At 40.0% G+C, this 19,399-nt stretch overlaps 1 protein-coding gene across 4 annotated transcripts in view; it reads right to left on the bottom strand.

Annotated features, from left to right (window-relative positions):
• Window positions 1–3,265: 3,265 nt before the first annotated feature.
• ZNF704 (zinc finger protein 704) overlaps window positions 3,266–19,399 on the bottom strand; it is a 153,380-nt gene continuing 137,246 nt past the window's right edge. For 2 of the 4 annotated variants that reach the window (XM_073330740.1, XM_073330741.1), the window contains one exon: window positions 3,266–19,065. In XM_073330740.1, the coding sequence (XP_073186841.1) occupies window positions 18,954–19,065 (112 nt within the window). In that variant the 3' untranslated portion in view covers window positions 3,266–18,953. The remainder of the gene's footprint in view (window positions 19,066–19,399) is intronic. The other 2 variants (XR_012157153.1, XR_012157154.1) reach the window with 2 other exon arrangements.

The raw sequence follows: 19,399 nt of genomic DNA, 5'->3' as shown, positions 1-19,399 counted from the left end.
AAAACTGTCAAAACGGAAGGGAAAAAAAATGTGAGTAGGGGAAATCTGTGGCCTGGCTGCCAGCCCACACTTTATCCTGGGATTGAGTTCTCAGCAAGGTATTTCAATGACTGTGTTCAGGTTAGTTTTCGTGTTTCTTAGGCTACACATTCACAACCGTGGTTCAAAAGGGGAATCTAATGCTGCTGCTTCTACGTATATATTTTATGGATCATCACTAGGTACCCCTGCTGGAATGCACCTCAGATCTCTTCTGGTGTATGGCAATCCTGGTTCTTGGCAAAGCTAAGGAAGCTGCTCCTTTAACTTACGAGGTTAAATGGTGCATTTTGGGAGCTTTCATTGGAACACAGGCGCTGTGAGGCCTGTTCAAGTGTACAGCAGCTAACATGCTGAGACGAGGGAGCCGTGCTTCAGCTCAGCAGGTAGAGGTCAATATTTTTGAGGGCACGAATCTGAAATGGGAGAACAGAGGAAGAGGCAAAGTGACTTCTCTGAGCCAAAACTAAAACTCTGGGTCCAAATTTCCAGTCCCAAGGTAGACCAGGAGATCACCTGTAAATATTTGACTTATGACCAGGCTGATGATGAGCCCAGTCCCACTTCTGGTGACTGGTTTGGGCTCAGTATGCTTACAGTCATGTGCTGTAAAAGAATTAAACTTTGCACAAATAAACAACCTACAAGTAGAAGTTATACACAAAGCCTTTTTATTACATGAAATAGTTGAACATACTCCATAGTAGTTAATCAATTACAAGTGCATTTATTTAATATTTTGTGGACATCGTAACAGTCTGAATATTTTGGCTGGATGGCCAGCATTCTGACTGAATTTAAACCAGTGCAAATCATGGCATAACCATAAACAGTAAATTACAGGTCTACAATGATGTTAGACTAGCTAAGCAAGAGCATATTTATTGACACATCGAAGCATCACAAAGTATGAGAGCCCAAATGTTAGAAAACGATCACTAAAATGGTATTTGTACAAATTCCTTATTTTATCTAACTGTCATGATCCTTTCTTGGATCCTGGTATATCGGCCATGCATGAGATCTTTCTCTAGTTTCAGGGAAGCCATTTAAATGTTTGAAACTGTAATGGGCAACAAAAAAAATGTAAACATTTAATGGTCCTTTGAAAGCCCAATGAGAGAGAGTACACTGTGCCACGGGAAAAGTGCATTTTAACTGGTGTGCCCATTATGGCCAGTTTTAATTTTACATTTTCAATCAGAAATTAATGTCCTGATACACATAGCAACAGTTATTTATCCATTTCTGGTGCAAAAAATTAGAAAACTTTTTTCATCTAACTCATAAAAGATAAAACAAGTAGAATAAAAAAAGAGTTGTCTTTCCTTAGAGGAACAGCAATAAAAAACACCCAACATTTAAACACATTACCTTTTCTATAGCTAGCTAGATATATACACAATATACCAATAGCGAGCAAAACGCAGAGCTGATAAAGAGTCCTTTTTTCCCTCCAGGTTTATGTACCTGAACATTATGAGATTATTTACAGTCGGATAGATATCCACAGAAGTAGTAATCAGAATACTTGTATTTGGCTAAAAGTTGTAATATAAAAAAGACAGACAATTTATTTTTCAAATACTTCCCAAATATATATTAAAAGTTTCCAATATTTCCATTAGCGCCAGAGTTGGAAGCTCTTTTTTCTCATATTTAAAAAGTGAATTTTGTGATATTAACTGATGACAGAGGGCCTGAGCTGCTCCCACTGCAATCATTGGAAGGGCTCACGTTGACTGCAGTGGGCCCTGGGTCAGACCCAAAGGGCAATCAAAGATTGCAGAGAAATGTAATAGTGCTTTTTAGTTTTGCCATAGGCCCTGCTCTGGCAGTGATATGTTTAGTTAGACCTTGGGTCTCCACAGATCCCCTTTGACTGCATCGAGGGTCTATGCAGATGGATTTATGTGCCCTTGCTGGGGATAGATCGTCAGCTGGTACAAATGGTCATACTTCCAATAGCTATGACAGTTTATACCATCTGAAGATGTTGGCCCACATCCTTACTGAAATCAATGGACTCAGTGTTGGCACAGGGCCAGCATGCATCACGCTGCAGGATCAGGGCCACAGTAGTGCTAAGAAGAATGATTTTCATATTGGAGACCAGACATAAGCTTTGCTAAAAAACAAAACTATAGTGGCTAATGTTACAAAAAAGCTTTAGAAGGGATGGGAATATTACACATACAACACAGGAACATAGGAAATATGGATGTAACTTGAAAAATATGTTTTCATGCTACCTTTATAAAAACTACAACATTCGTAAGTGAGCTGATCCATAAAATAAAAACATTTCTGTATGTTGTTTTTGAAATTGTAACTGAATACCCCCTAGAAGCACATACTTTTCTGAATAAATAAAAAAAATATCGCCACTGCTGTCTTTATATTGGTATCCTGTGTTTGAATAGATTGTGTATAAGCAAAAACCATCTTAGACTTGTAGTCCAGGGTTACTGTACTGTACTTTTAAAGCGACAATGTTCTTAGCACATCTGATTCTTACAAGGATAAAAGCATTCACCAGAATGGTTTGACATGTATTACAGAAGAAGCAACTGCCTGTAGTTTAACGTCCTATGTAATACCATGTCTTCCTGCCATCTTCTAATCATTTCTCCAGTGAAGCATGCATTGAAAACAATAGGGCCTGATCCTTCATTCCTTGGACTCTCAAAACTCCCTTTGAAGTCAAGGGGAATTCAGGGTGTGTTAAGAATGCAGGCTGGGGCCCTCATGAGCAAGATGATACCTAGACATCTTTTTTGGCTTTGAATCAATACAAAATACAATAAATGACTGTATGAAAATGCATAGTTTGTAGTTGCATACATTCATTCACTAAGATCAAAGGAAGCTTCTTCTGCTAGGCAAGTTCATCATCACCGGTTTGCAACAGAACTGCATTTTGACAAACTTGCATGAGATCAGTAACCAACATATATCTTGCAAATTAACGGTCACTGAACAGTGTTATTAAAGAGTTGGCTACTTTTTTCTCCTAACTGTCTCTGTGAGATACTTCAAGCATTTTATCACCTTGTAGGCTACTAGATAAACTAGAACACCGGTTCTTAAACTTTTTAGTAACCTGAAGACCTCCATTTTGATTTTAAAATTTTTCGGGGACCCACAAACCTCTCGCTCAGCCCCAGGCCCTGCCCCGATTCCATCCCTGCCGCCCCTGCTCCACCCCTGCCCTCCAATTCCCCCCTCCCCGAGCACACCCTGTCCCTGCTCCTCCCCCTCCCTCTAGCACCTCCTGCATGCTGCTGAACAGCAGTTTCCCCGGCATGCTGGAGGCACTGGGAGGGAGGGGGAGGAGTTGATCAGCGGGGGCTGTGGACCCCCTAGAGTGAACTCCAGTTTGTGAGATGCTGAACTAGAACATACAATCTCCAAACCCATTATAGCGGAGTCTTGCTGAACTTCAGGTATACCAGCATGTATGCGTTTAGCCTGGTTTGTCTGGGGTTTAGACCAATGCTGCCCTTATTAATACAATGGAGACCTAAGTCTTAGGAAAACTTGGTCTTAAATATGGTGTTATGAGCTAGCTAAAAAGCAGCTTCATTTCAAACACGGAAATTTTAGTCCTCAGCATAGACTAGTGCTGCTTACTTTTTATTTGTTTTTGGCAATGGCTGAGAATTTGAAAACACTACCAAGTGTGCTTACTACTTACATTTCGTTAACCCTTTGGAATCTAGCCTCTTCTATCGTCCTGAGCAACTCCGAGCCTTCACTAGCACTGTCTGCAGAGTTAGCTTTCCAACATCTGCACCATCACTTGTGCTTAGAGTTGTTACCTTAGACATCATAAGACTCCTTGAAAGTGCATTGAAAGATTTGAATTCAGCATGCAAAAATATGCATATGTGGGCACAAAGAATCATAAGCGCATTAAAAATTTTTATACAAAGCAATGGCAGACTTCACAAAGGAATTTCGGGTAGCCCCAATCTCTACATTCTTGGCCTAACCCTAAAACCTTTCCATTCTGGCAGCAGAATGCACAGAAGCATGTCTAATAATTACAGGCCTGATCCTGTGAATTACAGTGTGTCCGGAAGTGCAGGGAGCGGTGTATGTTGCATGGATACAGAAGTGGGTTCGCAGATGCATTTCAGGGTTAAGTCTAAATTAAACTCAATTGTAACTGGGTCCTCAAACTTAGCTGCAGTGTATACAGGCCCAAAGAGTCTCTCCTAAGTCAATAGGAGTTTTGCTTGAATAAAGACATCTTGGAAGTACACCCAGCATTCCAATAGTATCACGCCTTATAAGCAAGTAGACTGACAATAAATACTATTCTTTGCAGTGTTGTAACCATATTAGTCTCAGCATATGAGACAGACAAGGTGGGTGAGGTAATATCTTTTACTGGACCACCAACTTCTGTTGGTGAAATTGACAAGCGTTCAAGTTCTCCGACACTCAAAAGCATCTCTCTTTCACCAACAGAAATTGATCCAATAAACACTAGTACCTTACCCACCTTGTGTGCCTCATAAATATTATTTTCTGCTTAGCGCATGCTGTCTGAACAAGGTTGATGACTGGAACTGCGAGGAGGGTGAGGATTGTGATTTTAAAAAAGCTCTCCCCCCACCCTTCCAAATTTCAGTAACACCTAAAGGAAATTTGTTACCAGTGTGTATAGTGGATTAGTCACAAAATTACCCCTTGCTGCCAACAGGAGTGCACATTTAAATCCTCTGCACATGGCGTTGAAGACTTTCCCCTTATCATGGGAGTTATTCACCTGCACTGATCAGATACATAAAGGAGTCTTTTTTTTCTTCCTTCAGTTTTTGTGTAAACAACTGAAAATGTAGAAACTGGCTCAGTGGCAAAGCTGTTCTGTGTGCTGCCATGAAGGGACTCCAGTTCAGAATAAGTTTCACCACCCTTGGGCAAGTGGAAGTTGGGTTTCACAGACACGTCTTTAGCCTTTGCAGGGAGAGAAGCAATTTCACACTGGGTAGGGACCGATTCTGCTTTTACTACTCAGGCAAAATTATCAAAATGGTTTCAGAGTTTGTCAGTAACAGCTGAAGAATTGTGCCGTTACAGATCAACTAAAACTGGCGAGTTAACAGAGCATCAGCTTCAGAGGAAGCTAGGTGTTTGTATCATCATCTACCTATTCATATGGTACTGGTGAGGAAGGCACGCGTGTGTGTCTTTTGGATAGAATTAGGGGTTCAGATTCCTTCTGCTTCCATGCTGTAATCTCAAAACCTTCAGATCCTAGGCTGATCCCACAGTACCTCAGCCAGTTGTGTTTGTGTTATGGGAGGGTAACCCAGAAAGGATCTGCCCTTGGCAGAAAAAGGAGGAGGCAAAATAAAGAGTTTTTTTTTCTTTTTCGCCAGCCAGTTTGCTCTGGCTTCCAGTCACTGTAGATTCTAGTGCTCTGAAGTACAAGGGATGATTTGGAAATTTGAAATAAACACAATTTGGGTAAGGTAAACAATTAGCCATAGTGTTTATTTTCAGTGTGTTCTACAACACCTACAGAAGGCTCTGATGGTCTTTGCTTGCTTTTTAAATCAACAGGTGCTCATCTTGAAAGACAAAAAATGGGGAGGGGGGGACCTTAAATCCATCTGGATGTAGATTTAGGGGCAGATATATATATTTTTTAATGCAAAGAGCATTCCACGTGGGGAGTGATGGAGGATATAGCCTTTAGAGGCTGATCCTGCAAACATTTACTAGCATGAGTAGTCAGTGGCTTCTGTGATCTTACTCATACTTGCATGAGTAAAGATTTGCAGCTTCCCTTTAATAATCAGGGCCGAATCCATAGAGACTTGCACCGGTTTACCTAAGGGTGTGTTTTTAAATCAATTCAGCTAAACTGGTGTCAACTCCAGAGTGGACAGTTTTATAAACCAGGTTTAAATGGATTTATAGACTGATCACAAAGGAGTTCAACCAAACCAATTAAAAAATACAGTTTACTTAACCAGTGCAAGTTCTGTATATGTACAAGTTCCAGGGCTACACCTTTTCTACCTGCTAGGAGATTTGCCTTTTTAAAGCTGTAGTATCCCATTTGTGTACTGAATCTACCAAGTGCCAATTAATTTCAGAAGCTACAGTATTTTTGTGTATATACCATTAAAAAGCAACTCTTCTGATCCAGAGAGTATACATTTTTGCCAATTTAATAAAAATTTCTTAGTATCAGATTTCTCCATATTTCAGGATCAATTTCTAAAAATTATAGGTCAAAGCTCTGCAAGATGCTGGTAGTAATAATAAAGATTTTAAAAAACCCATTGCTCTTAATTATTTAATATAAAAAAATACATGGCGTAACAAGTAGGAAAAATATATACAAAAGTGCAATGCTGAGTAACTCTAATTAAATATCACTTCTTTTGCACAGAGTGGAAGAGAAAATAATTTTTAAAAATATAGTTTTAAAAAAAAAAGACTGAATTGCTTCTTGAAATGTTTTTAAAATTTCAAAATTACTTTATAGTCTCCAAAGCAACATTTGGCAGGAAATAGATGAGAAACACTGAACGGAGTTTGAATTTCCCTATTGTAGGAAAACAATCATAAGGACATAGGACCTGAATCCTGCAGTCCCAATGCAAGCAAAATACTCACTGATTTTATTAGGCACTTTGCCTACATATGGTGGCAAGATTGGGCCAATTCTGACTAATATTTGGCCTTTCGTCTTACACTAAAGCCATACACAGTCTATAATATTGATATTCTCTTTCTGTGCATTAAAATGACTCCTTTATTACAGGAAAAGGTCAAAATTGTATAAGTGCTTCTTCATATTTGTGGGATGTTATGAAATTTAGTGCAATTTGACATTGGTTAGGACAGATTTGTTTCTTAATGACATTATGGACTAGATCCAATCCATTATGGACTACCCTTTTGCCCCTTTTTATGCTGTTCTAATGGTGCAAAGGGATTAGAATGCTGCACTAACAAGCCAGCTGAGGATTCCCCTCAGCATAGGAAATCCCAGATGGGCACAGAGTCAGTGTAGCTAGCTCTATGCCACCTCCACCAGCCCCAGTGGCCATAGCTTGCTCCATTCCCGTAATTCCCCACCAACATGAATGGACTCAGGGGCTGTTACAAACTGGCAAAATTTAGAGGAACCTCAGACTTCCTTGCATTATACCATGGGCCAAAAACTGGCTCCTGGCAGCCCCTGCAGTCAGGGGAGTACAAAGGTAGTTCAAAGCTACCCTTGATGCTCATCAAAGCCATAACAAATAGAACTCTGGCACAGCTGAGGCTGTGGTCCTACGTCTCATTTTACGTAAGATTATTTGGCTAACCACTGACCTGTCCCCACTTCTCTCTCCCCACACATGCCCCCCAAATCAAATTAACTCTTACTAGTAGAAGGATTAAAGATTAGGCCCCATTGTGCTGAACATTGTACAAACACAGATAAGAGTCATGCCCTGTCCTAAAGAGGTTACAGTCTAAATAGCCAGGACAGACAAATGGTAAGCGACGTAGTATTGTCATCCCCACCAGCGGCAAAAAGCTATTAAGTGACTTGCCCAAAGTCACACAAGAAATCAAAATTGAGCCAAGATCTCTTAAATCCCCAGTCCAGCACCTATTCTCAAGACCATCCTTCCTCTCATAAATACTGATAGCAAAATCCTGTTTTCTAGAGTAATGGGGAAGAGACTCCACAGTTCTACTTAGCCAGCTTTTTGGCATAAGCTTGTTTTTTGTTGTGTTTTTGTTTTTTTTAAAAACTTCTGGAGGAATGTGTGAACATAAGAACAGCCATACTGGGTCAGACCACAGGTCCATTTAGCCCAGTATCCTGTTTTCTGATGCCAGATGCCCCAGAGGGAATGAACAGAAGAGGCAATCATCAAGTGATCCATCCCCTGTCGCCCATTCCCAGCTTCTGGCAATCAGAGGCTAGGGACACCATCCCTGCCCATCCTGGCTAATAGCCATTGATGTCAAGTGAAAACTAAGGGCCCTCATCTTGCAACCCTTACTCTAATAGTCCCTACTTGCATGAGTAGTTCTACTGTCCTCAGTGAGGCTGTTCACATGAGTAGGAACTATTCTCTTGAGAAGAGACTGCGTGATTGGACCAAAGCCCTATAATGTAATATAATAGTGTTTTGTAAAAACATGAATTGTGCAGCTGACAAGCAAAATATGCTGCAGTTGTGTACTGAAGATAGACACTAGTGTCGGATCTCTTGGCTCTAGAGAAAATGCCCTGTTTAATATGAACTTGAGAATGTGCAATATGTGCTTCTCTCCCTGCATCCCCAAGAAATGCTAGCACTAATTATTGCTATATTAATCTTATTTTAAAATAATAACCAGCAGTAGTTGTTTTGACTGACCTACTCTGTAGAAAGAATCATCTTAACGGTGTCCATGAAAGGCTCATTTTCATGAATTAATTTACAACAGTTACTTAAAAATGTACATGTATACAAATAAGTAATGCAGTTTAATAAATATGCAAATCACATTTGCTTTAAGGTACTTTAGAGGGGGGGAAATGACCTAAGCTAATGAATAATCTCTTCTGGCAAGTTTCTTGACTAGTATGTGATAAAAACAGTAAATACAAGTGGTGTTGATCACTGACAGAATCTTCTACTTAAAAGCGATTTGAGAATAGCACAATATTTTGGCAGCAGAAAAGAACCTGTACTCAGTTTACAGTGAGGAGGCCACAAGTATCTGGATAGAGAAGTGTTATCCAGATGTAACCAGACTAGATTAGATTGTCATGCTGCATACTGTAAGGTACAAAGTGCATAAGGTCTACTATACCAGCAGTTCTCAACCAGGGGTCTGGTGCCTCCTGGGGGGCCATGAGCAGGTTTCAGGGGGTTCACCAAGCTGGGCTGGCCTTAGACTCACTGGGGCCCAGCGCAGAAAGCCAAAGCCCTGTCGCGCAGGACTGAAGCCCGGGGCCCTGAACCTTGCCACCTGATGCCTGAGCAACTTAGCTTCGTGAGGGCCCCACTTGCCAACCCTCACACTGGCCCTGGCTTTTATGTGCTGAAAAACAGTTGTTATGGCACAGGTGGGGTGTGGAGTTTTTACAGCATATGGGGGTAGGGGAGCTCAGAAAGGAAAAGGTTGAGAGCCCCTGTATTATACCCTCTCCAAGGCGTTGGTCACTGCTCTTGTGCAATAACAAGTAGAGATGGGCCCAAACAGAACACTTAAATCCCACCATGCTCCAGTTCTGAGGATATTTGGATTAAGATCTTAACTTCTTGGCTCAAGCCTCCCTCAAGTAGTACCTCTGTAACTGAGTCTGCCCATTATCTTGGTTTTCTTCTAGGGGAAAGTTAATCATGTTTCTTTAAATGTGAAGCAAGGAAACATCCTGTTTAAGAAATTGCTGCTTGTCTTAATATTCAGTTAACTATGGGATTCTCAGAGTGAGGCAAATATATTAATTGGAGGATGGGAGAATTTGTCTTTCTTGCTGTTAAGGAAATGTGATACATGACGGCACTCAGTAAGACAAGGGCTATTCTCCTGCACATCCACATGAGGAGTCTGCACTTGATGATTTGAGGCTGTTACTTTGTCCACCCTGAATTCTACTTTCTCTTGAAGTGATGCTGCCACTGACTTTAGATGAAGCTGCTCACTAGGACTCCTAGATCAATTAATAGTTCCAGGCCCAGAGCTTTGTTGAGGGAGCAGAGAGACTTTGAAGCAGACAAAATGGCAATTCCCCAGCGCTTTTAAGTGGGGGTTAGATGTGGCTTTATAATAAAATATGCTCACGTGCTGATGGTGGTACCACACTTAAGGAATATTTTCAGTGTGGGAAGACAGGAGTTTCCCACGAATTACTTCAGTACTTGAATGGTTTTTGGCATAACTGGGAAAAGCTGGAAGAATACTATTTGGTAAGTGGATAGATGATTGTGTGGTGTTAGCAGCACCGCTAATATCATTTGGACCCACTAGGCAATATCGGATGCTTGAGGCCGTCATAGGGTTTTTTGTCTGGCACGAGCTTGTGAAGACTATAAACACCATCTAAGATAAAGGCTGGCACAGTTTTTGGTAAAGTGGCAGTTCTTAGGCAGGGAGAATACTTCTCCAGTCTGGTTGGATTTCATTAGTTTTCAGGCCAGACATTTTCAGGTGCATTTGTTTTTGGTCCTCAACAAAAAAGCACAAAACCTTGGTGCAACTCCTGCTCATTGAACTCATTCAGACAGTCTCTGATGCCGGTGGTGCTACTTAGGTGAGGGATTCTGTCAGCCAGGGTTTGATGGGGGTGTAGGAAAACCTGGCCATGACATCCCTCCCTTGGCTGCATCCCTTCTATATCAGGAAGCAGATGGGGGGCGAGGGAGGAGGGTTGGCACAGAAACTGCTGTGGTGGCTCTATGGCCCTCAAAGATTCCCTGGCCAGAGAGAATTCACAGGATCCAGATCCACTGGCTTTATGGTTGCTCTATACTGCGAGAGCAGCACCCAGCATCTGGCTCCAGAGCTGTTCTTTTTTTAAACAATTAACATTCCCTCCGTAACTGCTACCTGCGATTACTAAATCAGTAAAATTAGATTTTAAAAGTTCAATTTTTTACTTTCATATATTTCATTATTTAAACAGTGAAATACAGAATCAGTTTGACTTTCCAGCACTCAGTGCTGCAATGTATGAGTTGCTAGCTCTGCAGGGGATTTGTAAATCTAATTAAAACAAATAATTTAAACTGCCATTTAAAATTCTAAAACAGTTTTGTTTGGTTTAAATGGCCCTCCCCCATAACCTCTAAATTGTGGGTTTTAACCCACATGACAAAGCCCCTTTAATAAACTTAGTGAAAGCTGTGTATAACATAATACCAGAACATCTGTAAGGCTTGTCTTTTGATTTCCCCAGCTATAAGAAGCGTTTCTACCTGTGAACAATGTTCTTGCAAATGATCCTTCTGTGAGAACCTTTCTAGCACAGGGTCCTGAAGTCTGAGCAGATCACCTTGTAGGATCAGGCTCAAACTGGTATGACACAGTGTTTCAGAAATCATTTCAGAAATCGTTGTCAAAATGTACTACGCCTTCAAGCTAAATAGTTGACAATTTTAAGAACTTTACAACTGAGACTATAAATATACTAAAAACCTCAAGAGACCAAGCAAAATCTCTTTTCATAACATGGAATTCATGTCCGTGAAGTAGGCTTGTCTTCATGACATTGAAATGTTAATTTCAGACTAAACTATCTCTATGCGACCAAAGGCAACATTTTTCCTTTCAGAAAGACTTGATAGTCACTATTTCTAACTTCCTGCCAGGTGTTCGGGATTATTTCTTCTGCTTTGTTACCGTGTGTGCGCTGTTGGTGTATAAAGCAGCAACCCTTTTGGTTCATTCATGGAATCTGAGTTTTGTTTCACAGTTTTTAGTAAATTGATGCCAGCACTGTTACAGCTCTGAAGTTTTGCCTGTACTAACCTATTGTTATTGATGGTAAGTTAGCTTTCAAGAGCATGCTTTCGAGCACTTGTTTCTATAGTTTAGCCCTTTGTTTAGTAAGCAAGTATTGCATCGTATAAAGAAGGCTGCTGTCTGATTCCTTTCCAGTATCTTTTTAGAAACACTAAAACTTACACAGAACAACATCAATCATGATGATACAAAATAGTTGCATTTTGAAAGTTTTTAGGTGAACTGACAAATTAAGAACTATGGGCCCGATCCTTTGTTTCCTGTGCACCCAGAATTCCTATTGAAGTCAATGGGTGTGTTGAGCGCATAGGCAATGCGGAGATCAAACTGTATGTCATAATGTGAGTGACCTATATGTGTCATGTGCGTGTGCTGACAGGCTTCCTTTGAGTTTGATAGTGACAGGGCAACTTTGGAATTCCAAACAATGTCTTTAAAAAAAAAAAAAAGCGCCAGTTCTCTGCATGAGACTTTTCTTAGTGTAAAAGTATTCTGAATCTGTAACAAATAGCACAAAATTACAAATGGCCAGGTTGTCTTGCAATATATTTCAAAACAAGACTATATAAGAATAAGCTGTCTCTCCTTGGTCCTGAGTCAGCAAAGCATGGAAACAAATTTAGACTTTAAGCATATGAGTAATCCCATTGGTGAGACTCTCATGTGCTTTGCATAAGTGCTTTTCTGCTACTGAAATACATCTCTTCAATCTCTAGTAAACTTTGACTGTGCCCTGCTTTGCAGATTTACTGTACCTACACTCAGAGAGAAAGATCAGTCACTATCATTAACAGTGTGTCAGCATGAGAATTACTTCAAGCTAAAAACTTCATTAAAATGTTCAGATATTTATGCACATGCATGATTTTACTCACTTGAGCGTATGTCTGCCCAGTTGGATCCCTGGTCAGGATGTTAATTCTGTAAAGAGATTCTGATAAGGAGATATTACAACAGAACTAAAAAAAAAGGGGGGGTCATTTCTTCATGTAGAAATTGAGAAGTTTGAGAACTGTGTGCATTTCAATACAATGCATTTTCTTCTTTGCATGCATGATCTTGAGTTTCATTTAAGCTTGTACTCTAGTAGATATGAAAAGTATCTAGTTTAAAAATATCTTGTGCACCATAAGGAAATTAGCACCTTGCAAACCATAGTACTTAGTAGTTGCAGGATAGCATGCTACAAAGTATACATTTTTGTTGTGAGCCACTTAAAGAAACAGTAACCCAGTTATAGATAATGCATGTTTAACTGGGTGATTGTACAACGACAAGACTTCATGTTTACATTACATTCTAGAAAGCTTTATACAAATATGTAGACCACCTATTGTATCAGGTCATGTTTCAAACTCCATTCCCATAACTTTACATCAGCTAAAACCCCTTTCCTTTTACTATTTGAAGCATACACAGGCTTAAATACTCTGTGTTGGCAAGAAAAGGTCATGTTCACAAAAACACTCATTTCTGATTTTAATAATTCAAATGGCAATATAGTCCTTATTTCATTAAATAATTCTGTCCAGAAAAATAAAATAAAATACATATTAAAATTCTTAGTAATTGTAGGTTCAAACAGACCTATTTTTTTTTTGCATCTACTGCCCCTTTATTTTCCCTGAGGAAATCCACATTATTTACGTCATTTCATTATTTTTCTCAAGGTATTTCTCTATAGAGAAACTTCTTAGTAACTTTGTAACTTCTGTTTATCTGAACATTACATACCAAATGCTGCACTACTATTTGCTACTGAAATAACTAATTGGCAAGGAGAACTCTTCCTTAACATGACTGGATACAGATTCAGAATCAGGGATATCTCTATCTTCTACAGTAGAGTAGTGTAAAATGAAAGATAAAATTCTGACATTTCCTAGAGGGGAAAGATGATGAACATTGAGAATTTACAAATGAAATTTAGGAGCTCCTTTGTAGCACTGGGTTAGATTTTAAGAATTCAGACAAAATCTTGAAATCCTGATTTATGTGAGTAGTCCCATATAATAGGAAAGCTAAATTTATTTCTACTGCTAATTTGTTTTTCATATTATAATTATTTCTTTATTTCTCTCAGGGAAACATACAATAGTCATCTCAAACTTGGATGCAAAGGTTTTATCAGAATTTTTTTTTCTTAAAATTGGTTAAGGTTAGCAAAGCAGTTCTATTGAACTGTGGCTTCTTACTGCATTTGTCTATTCCCTTATGTATTATTTGACAAGTTTATTGACAAAAACAAGTTCTTACTACTGTCAGCAATGTGGAGTAAACAAGAGTATGGATGAGTGAGCTGTATTCTTCTTCAGCCTGTGCATCATCAAAAATAGTGCCAGCTACCTTCTGACTGTAGAATCTTTCTGGATTGGTTAGAGATGATATACTGTATGAAGCAGAAAGAACAAAGCTTGATTTTCAGATAGTGAAAGAAATTGTCCTGCTGAATGTCACAGAAAAATCCTTGTATCTTGTGTATGATGGAAATTTGATAAAGAAGTCTATGTAAACAGTACTGTAGTATCAGATGGGAAATACTGGAAGCAGATGCTATCAACCACAATTCAAGACACCACTTTTTGCAACCTTAAAAGGTTTTTGAAGCACAAGGATCTTGACACCACAAGTGGCTTAATTTAGCATCTACCTTCTGCACCTAAACTGTCACCTTGACTAGTTTTCTGTTGTTTTGCTGAAGGTGGTATAAAACATTATTGTAGTGGAGATTTTGTTGTTGTGGGATTCCAGAAGGGTTTTATAACAGCTTTTAGAACAGACAGTAACTATGTACAAGATAAGTCCTGGCAGTCTAGGATTAACTCCATTAGTTTCTTCAGATTTCAGTTCCAGCAGTGCTACCTCTAGGTGAGTTCAGTGAAGTGGAAATAGAAAACAACATGCCATTTTAGTAACCTCTTTCCAACCACCACTGTTTATAGTGAAGAGCAGTATAATTTGATTTTAGTGATGACTGCTGTGCAGTTTGGTCCAATCAAGAGTGGGGACAAACCCTCATAACCTGTTAAGCCTTCCCAACTGGTCAGGAGACTTCTAATTTCACATCCCTCTCCCAGGCTCTTGAGCAGCTCTCTTAATGTACTCTATGGGAGAGCAATGGACATGCAGGGAAGCCCTCTAGGTTACATCTGTACATTTAATCCACCAGAACTCCAGGCTTCTAGATCAGGGGTTCTCAAACTTCTGTACTGGTGACCCCTTTCACACACACAGCCTCTAAGTGCAACCCCCCCTTATAAATTAAAAACACGTTTTTATATATTTAACTCCATTATAAACGCTGGAGGCAAAGTGGGGTTTGGGGTGGAGGCTGACAGGTCGTGATCCCCCATGTAATAACCTTCGACCCCCTGAGGGTTCATGACCCCCAGTTTGAGAGCCCCTGCTCTGGTTACTATATGTTCCATTCTATGCATCTGATGAAGTGGGCTGTAGCCCACAAAAGCTTACGTTCTAATACATTTGTTAGCTTCTAAGGTGCCACAAGTACTTCTGTTCTTTTTGCGGATACAGACTAACCCGGCTGCTACTCTGAAACCTGCTCTAGATAGTCCCTGACCAGAACACGGGCAATGGAGATATGGCAAGAATGACACCATACTGCTATGTAGTGTGTTGCTCTCAGGGAAAACTTGGGGGTGTAATATCAGTGAGTGGGACTGGAGAAAGAAACAGGCTCAGGTTTCAGGAGGAGACCCAGTTTGGACTGATACCTGGAGCTCACATATGCAAGCTGGTAGCCAGCCTAATACTGGAAAAACACAGAGGTCTCAGCATGTAACATTGGCCTATATACATGTTCCATAAAGATCTCTGTCTTCTTGTTGTATCATTGCTTATTGCTAACAAAACAGCTGGAGGGGGAGCAGGGAACTGATTGATCACTAGACAATCAGTATTCAGATATCCCAGTTAGATGATTGCACTGCATAAAATCTCCAGCCCTCGAGTCTGACCATGTGTGAAGCCTGCTCACCTTATTCACACAGATAGACCCACTGGGCATGTTTGCACCGACTTGAATAGCAGTTGACACCTACGAAAAGCAGGTGTAAATATGCAAATCAGAATGGAAGTTTTGCTTACTTTGCATACCTGTAAAGGACTACACAAGGTGCAAGGCAGTGCAGAATCAGATCCATTGACCTGGATGGAAACAGCTGTGTGAATAAGATTATCTGAATTTTATATATTTTCCATATTTGGCATTTTATGCAGGAATAGAGACAAGCTAATCATGTTTAAAATGCTTATCTAAAATGTTTCCCTTTTGCTTGAAATTTCATTTTTCAGGCTTTTTCCCAAAAAGACATTTGTTTTGCTGTAGCAGGAAAGTCACTTCAGCAAAAATTAGGACCCAGTGGTATATCTGTCAATATAAAAGTCTGATAAGATTATGTGGTACCAACTTCTGTCACCAGCATCATTTCTACTAAGCGATTAAAAGAATTTTATATATATCCTTCAATATTTCTATTTTAAGGGTCAAGTTCTGGTTGCTAGTGGGGTGTGTGTGTGTGTGTACCAAAGAACCCATGGCCAACTGTGAGAATGCATGATGGAAACCGATCACCAGATTCTGACTCCTCTGAAAAATCAGGGGTCACCTGACAGACCCTCCAGAGAAGCATGACTTGGTGTGGTTAAACAGTGTAGGGAAGCAGTCCATACAGACATATGTGCCAAGCACTTTGGCCAGGCAGTGGCCGATTCATGGCATTTGTAAATAATCTTATTCTTATCAAGAACAGAATGAAAGAGTAACTCTGGCCAGAGGTGGACAATAACAATGCTTTCGTGGTCTATTTGTGTGCCTATCTTACTAAGAATAGATATAAAGTTAGCAGTACGGGAGTGGCTATGTGAATTACGTTATGGGAATGGCTTCGCTAACGTTTATATTAAGCCTCTGAGCATGCCCAGTAGATCTTTCTACAAGCCAGAGCAGAGTGAGCGGAGTATGCATGCAATTAATAAGGTCTGTGCCTTTTCTCTAACTCACTTTCCTCCAGTATTAAAGCTGGGACAAGTGCTGTACCTGGTTCCTGGGGCCAACCAGAATTTGCCCCATGTTGTGGAAATTTGATGATCTAATTAATATGTTCATTTATGAAGTGGCCCCTGCCAAGGTGCTCATGATGGTGTACAACATTTTACAAACCAATTACAATAATATATTTTAAAATCCGCTTTAAAATTCAAGAGATCTGAGTAAATAAGGGAGAAGGGGAATACAAAGAAAAGGGAACAATGATGAGGATAAGTAATGAATATGGGGTCAACAGTGGTCAATATTGTTTTATAAGCCTCTTGAGAGGCTTTTAGAAATAAGGAGGGATATCAGTGGAGCAAGCTCCACATTCTGTGTCCCACCATAGTAAAGGCACTGACAACAATGTCAGCATTTAAAAGGAAGTAACTAGAAACCAGTTACAAATTGCTAAGAGGTATTTCCCTAAATAAATCTTTGGGGGAAAAAAAAAAGAAAAATCACAGAAGGAAAAGCCATGACCTATGACTTCACCAAAAGATAAGGAAGTGCAAACAATAGAGTGCAGATGGCGCTGTATATCTGCCAATCTTTACCTTCTGTTGTGTTAATTTATTTCATGTTTTGTTTTATTATCCTTGCTGGATTTTAGGGTCTGATTTTTCTAAACAAGTTAGGTGCACAACTGTGCATAAAAATCAGGTAACTGTATGCACGCAAGTGACTTTCACTAGCCATTTGTGCATGAAAATTGCGTGATTTGTAAACACTGTTGCAGAAATAACATGCTCAAATTAGGCATGCAACACAGCAAATTTGTTTAAAAAAACAGGCTCTTATTATTCTTTTGTTCTTTCCATTCAAACACGTATTGCCTTTTCTTTAACACTACGCGCTATACTATGTTCAAAAGTGTGTGCTTTTGTTCTTTAAATGGGCATAGGCAGCAATGCAAGTTAAGTAATGCTGTCATGAGAGCTATGTGATCCAGTTTATCAGACTCCATGAAAAACAAGCCCAGCTGGTAGTGGGTCTGTATAGCCCTGTTAATATGATAGGTGCCTATACCTATGGGGTTTTTTGTTGTTTTTCTTTTTAAACAGGCAGGAGTTGGTGATGCGCATTCATGTGGCATTTCCGCCTTACTTTATACATCAGTAGTTATTTTAGTATGAAAATAAATAACTCCATCTATCTAGGGATGAAACATCAGCATTCTGCATTTATACCCTCTAACAGACTGAAGAACTAAATACACCAAAGCCCACACATCCATCAAAGTGCCGTCTGCATGGAAGTTGACTATTTCTGACCTCAGTGACTTTTTTTTTCCTAAATAAGAAAGGACTTCACTTAACATATACATATGTTGCTCCACTGCTGTCACACTCCACTTGCTGGGATGATGCGGTGGGAGCACTTCTTGGGGGGTTTTGTTTTCTATACATTTTTTTGCACAAATAAAATTTGGCATTGCTAATGGAAAGAATGAGTGAGCCATTAATTTAGTAACCATCTTATATACACAAGAGAAAAGAAAGCAAGAGCTGAACTGCTGGGTTGGCTCACATCCCTGAATAGATATTACATAGAATCCAAAAGGCTGCATTTACCAGTTCTTAATAGGGTTCATCAGCATAAGATGGTCATTGCTAGGAAAAGGGACTGGTGATAAGAAAAGATACTGGAACCCAAATTATATTCCTGTATGTTTCAATGATCATTGAAACAGTTTCCCTCAAATCTTGGACTTACTTGTGGCTGAGATCTACTGGTGTTTCCTTTTTTCATTTTTTCCTTCTCTGGAGTATTACAATCTAATTTAAAATGTACCGCCACTCTTGTTCTGGTTTGTGACTGCTTTTAAAAAATCATCCAGGAGTGTTGTTGCTTGTCCTTCTGACATATCAAGATTTGAATTCCTCAAAAAAACACCCGAAAATGAGGAATCCAACCAAGATTATTCACATCAGCAGAATTATTTAACAGACTCCACTCTTGGTACAGCTGCTGTTGAGTGAACTGTAGCTTATGTCTTAAAGTGTGAATTTAAGCTTTTAAAAAGAAATCTTCACTTCAGGGCAAGACGCGGTGCTTGGTTCAACTGATACAGACGTTCACAGCATAGACATTGACACGGTTAAAGAACAGTCACGGGGAGCAAGTAGTTCACAGAAGTTAGCAACAAGTTATTTAAGAAAAACATTAATAGCTGCTCTGGGTTCAATATTTGATAAGACTTTTTTTTTTGCTCTATTGCTCCACACTGGTTTTGCTAAGTGCTTCTCCTTGGCTACAAGTGCTTTGTTTTGAAATACAAGTCTGTTTAAAAGGCAGCACTGGAGGGTAGGCAGGGGCAGCTCCAGGAACAGGATCCTGCTATTGTACTCCCCATCCCCCGGGTCCTCCACACTTCCAGTCTTTAGTCGATGAACCTTTGGCAGGCTTTCTTCCAACGGCAGGCAGTGCACCACATATCTCGGTTCTCCATCCCATACACTTTTCGGCATTTTTTCCCCTCCCCTCTAGGTTTCCTGTCCAAGAAAAAGGGACACGTAGTTAATAAGAAGTTTTTTAGCATCCCTCATCACCACACACTTTTTGAAAGAGACAAAATCATCTAAATGCAGCATGACGTTGAAAGAGCCTGATATTTTCGATGGGTTTCTTCCTATTTTCAAGTTACCAGGATTCTGCTGAAGTAGTCAGACTTGGAGTGAGGTGAAACCTGCTATTGAGTGACACACCCCGACCCCTCCCCCCTCTGCTGTAGTCTTTAGAGCAGAGGTGGGCAAACTATGGCCCGCGGGACCCTCCTGCCAGGCCCCTGAGCTCCTGGCCCGGGAGGCTCGCCCCATCCCCCGCAGC

The sequence above is a fragment of the Lepidochelys kempii genome, chromosome 2 (assembly GCF_965140265.1).
Source record: "Lepidochelys kempii isolate rLepKem1 chromosome 2, rLepKem1.hap2, whole genome shotgun sequence".
NCBI lineage: Eukaryota > Metazoa > Chordata > Testudines > Cheloniidae > Lepidochelys > Lepidochelys kempii.
The sequence above is the reverse complement of the archived record's forward strand: the minus strand, read 5'-3'. Positions and strand labels throughout refer to the sequence as shown.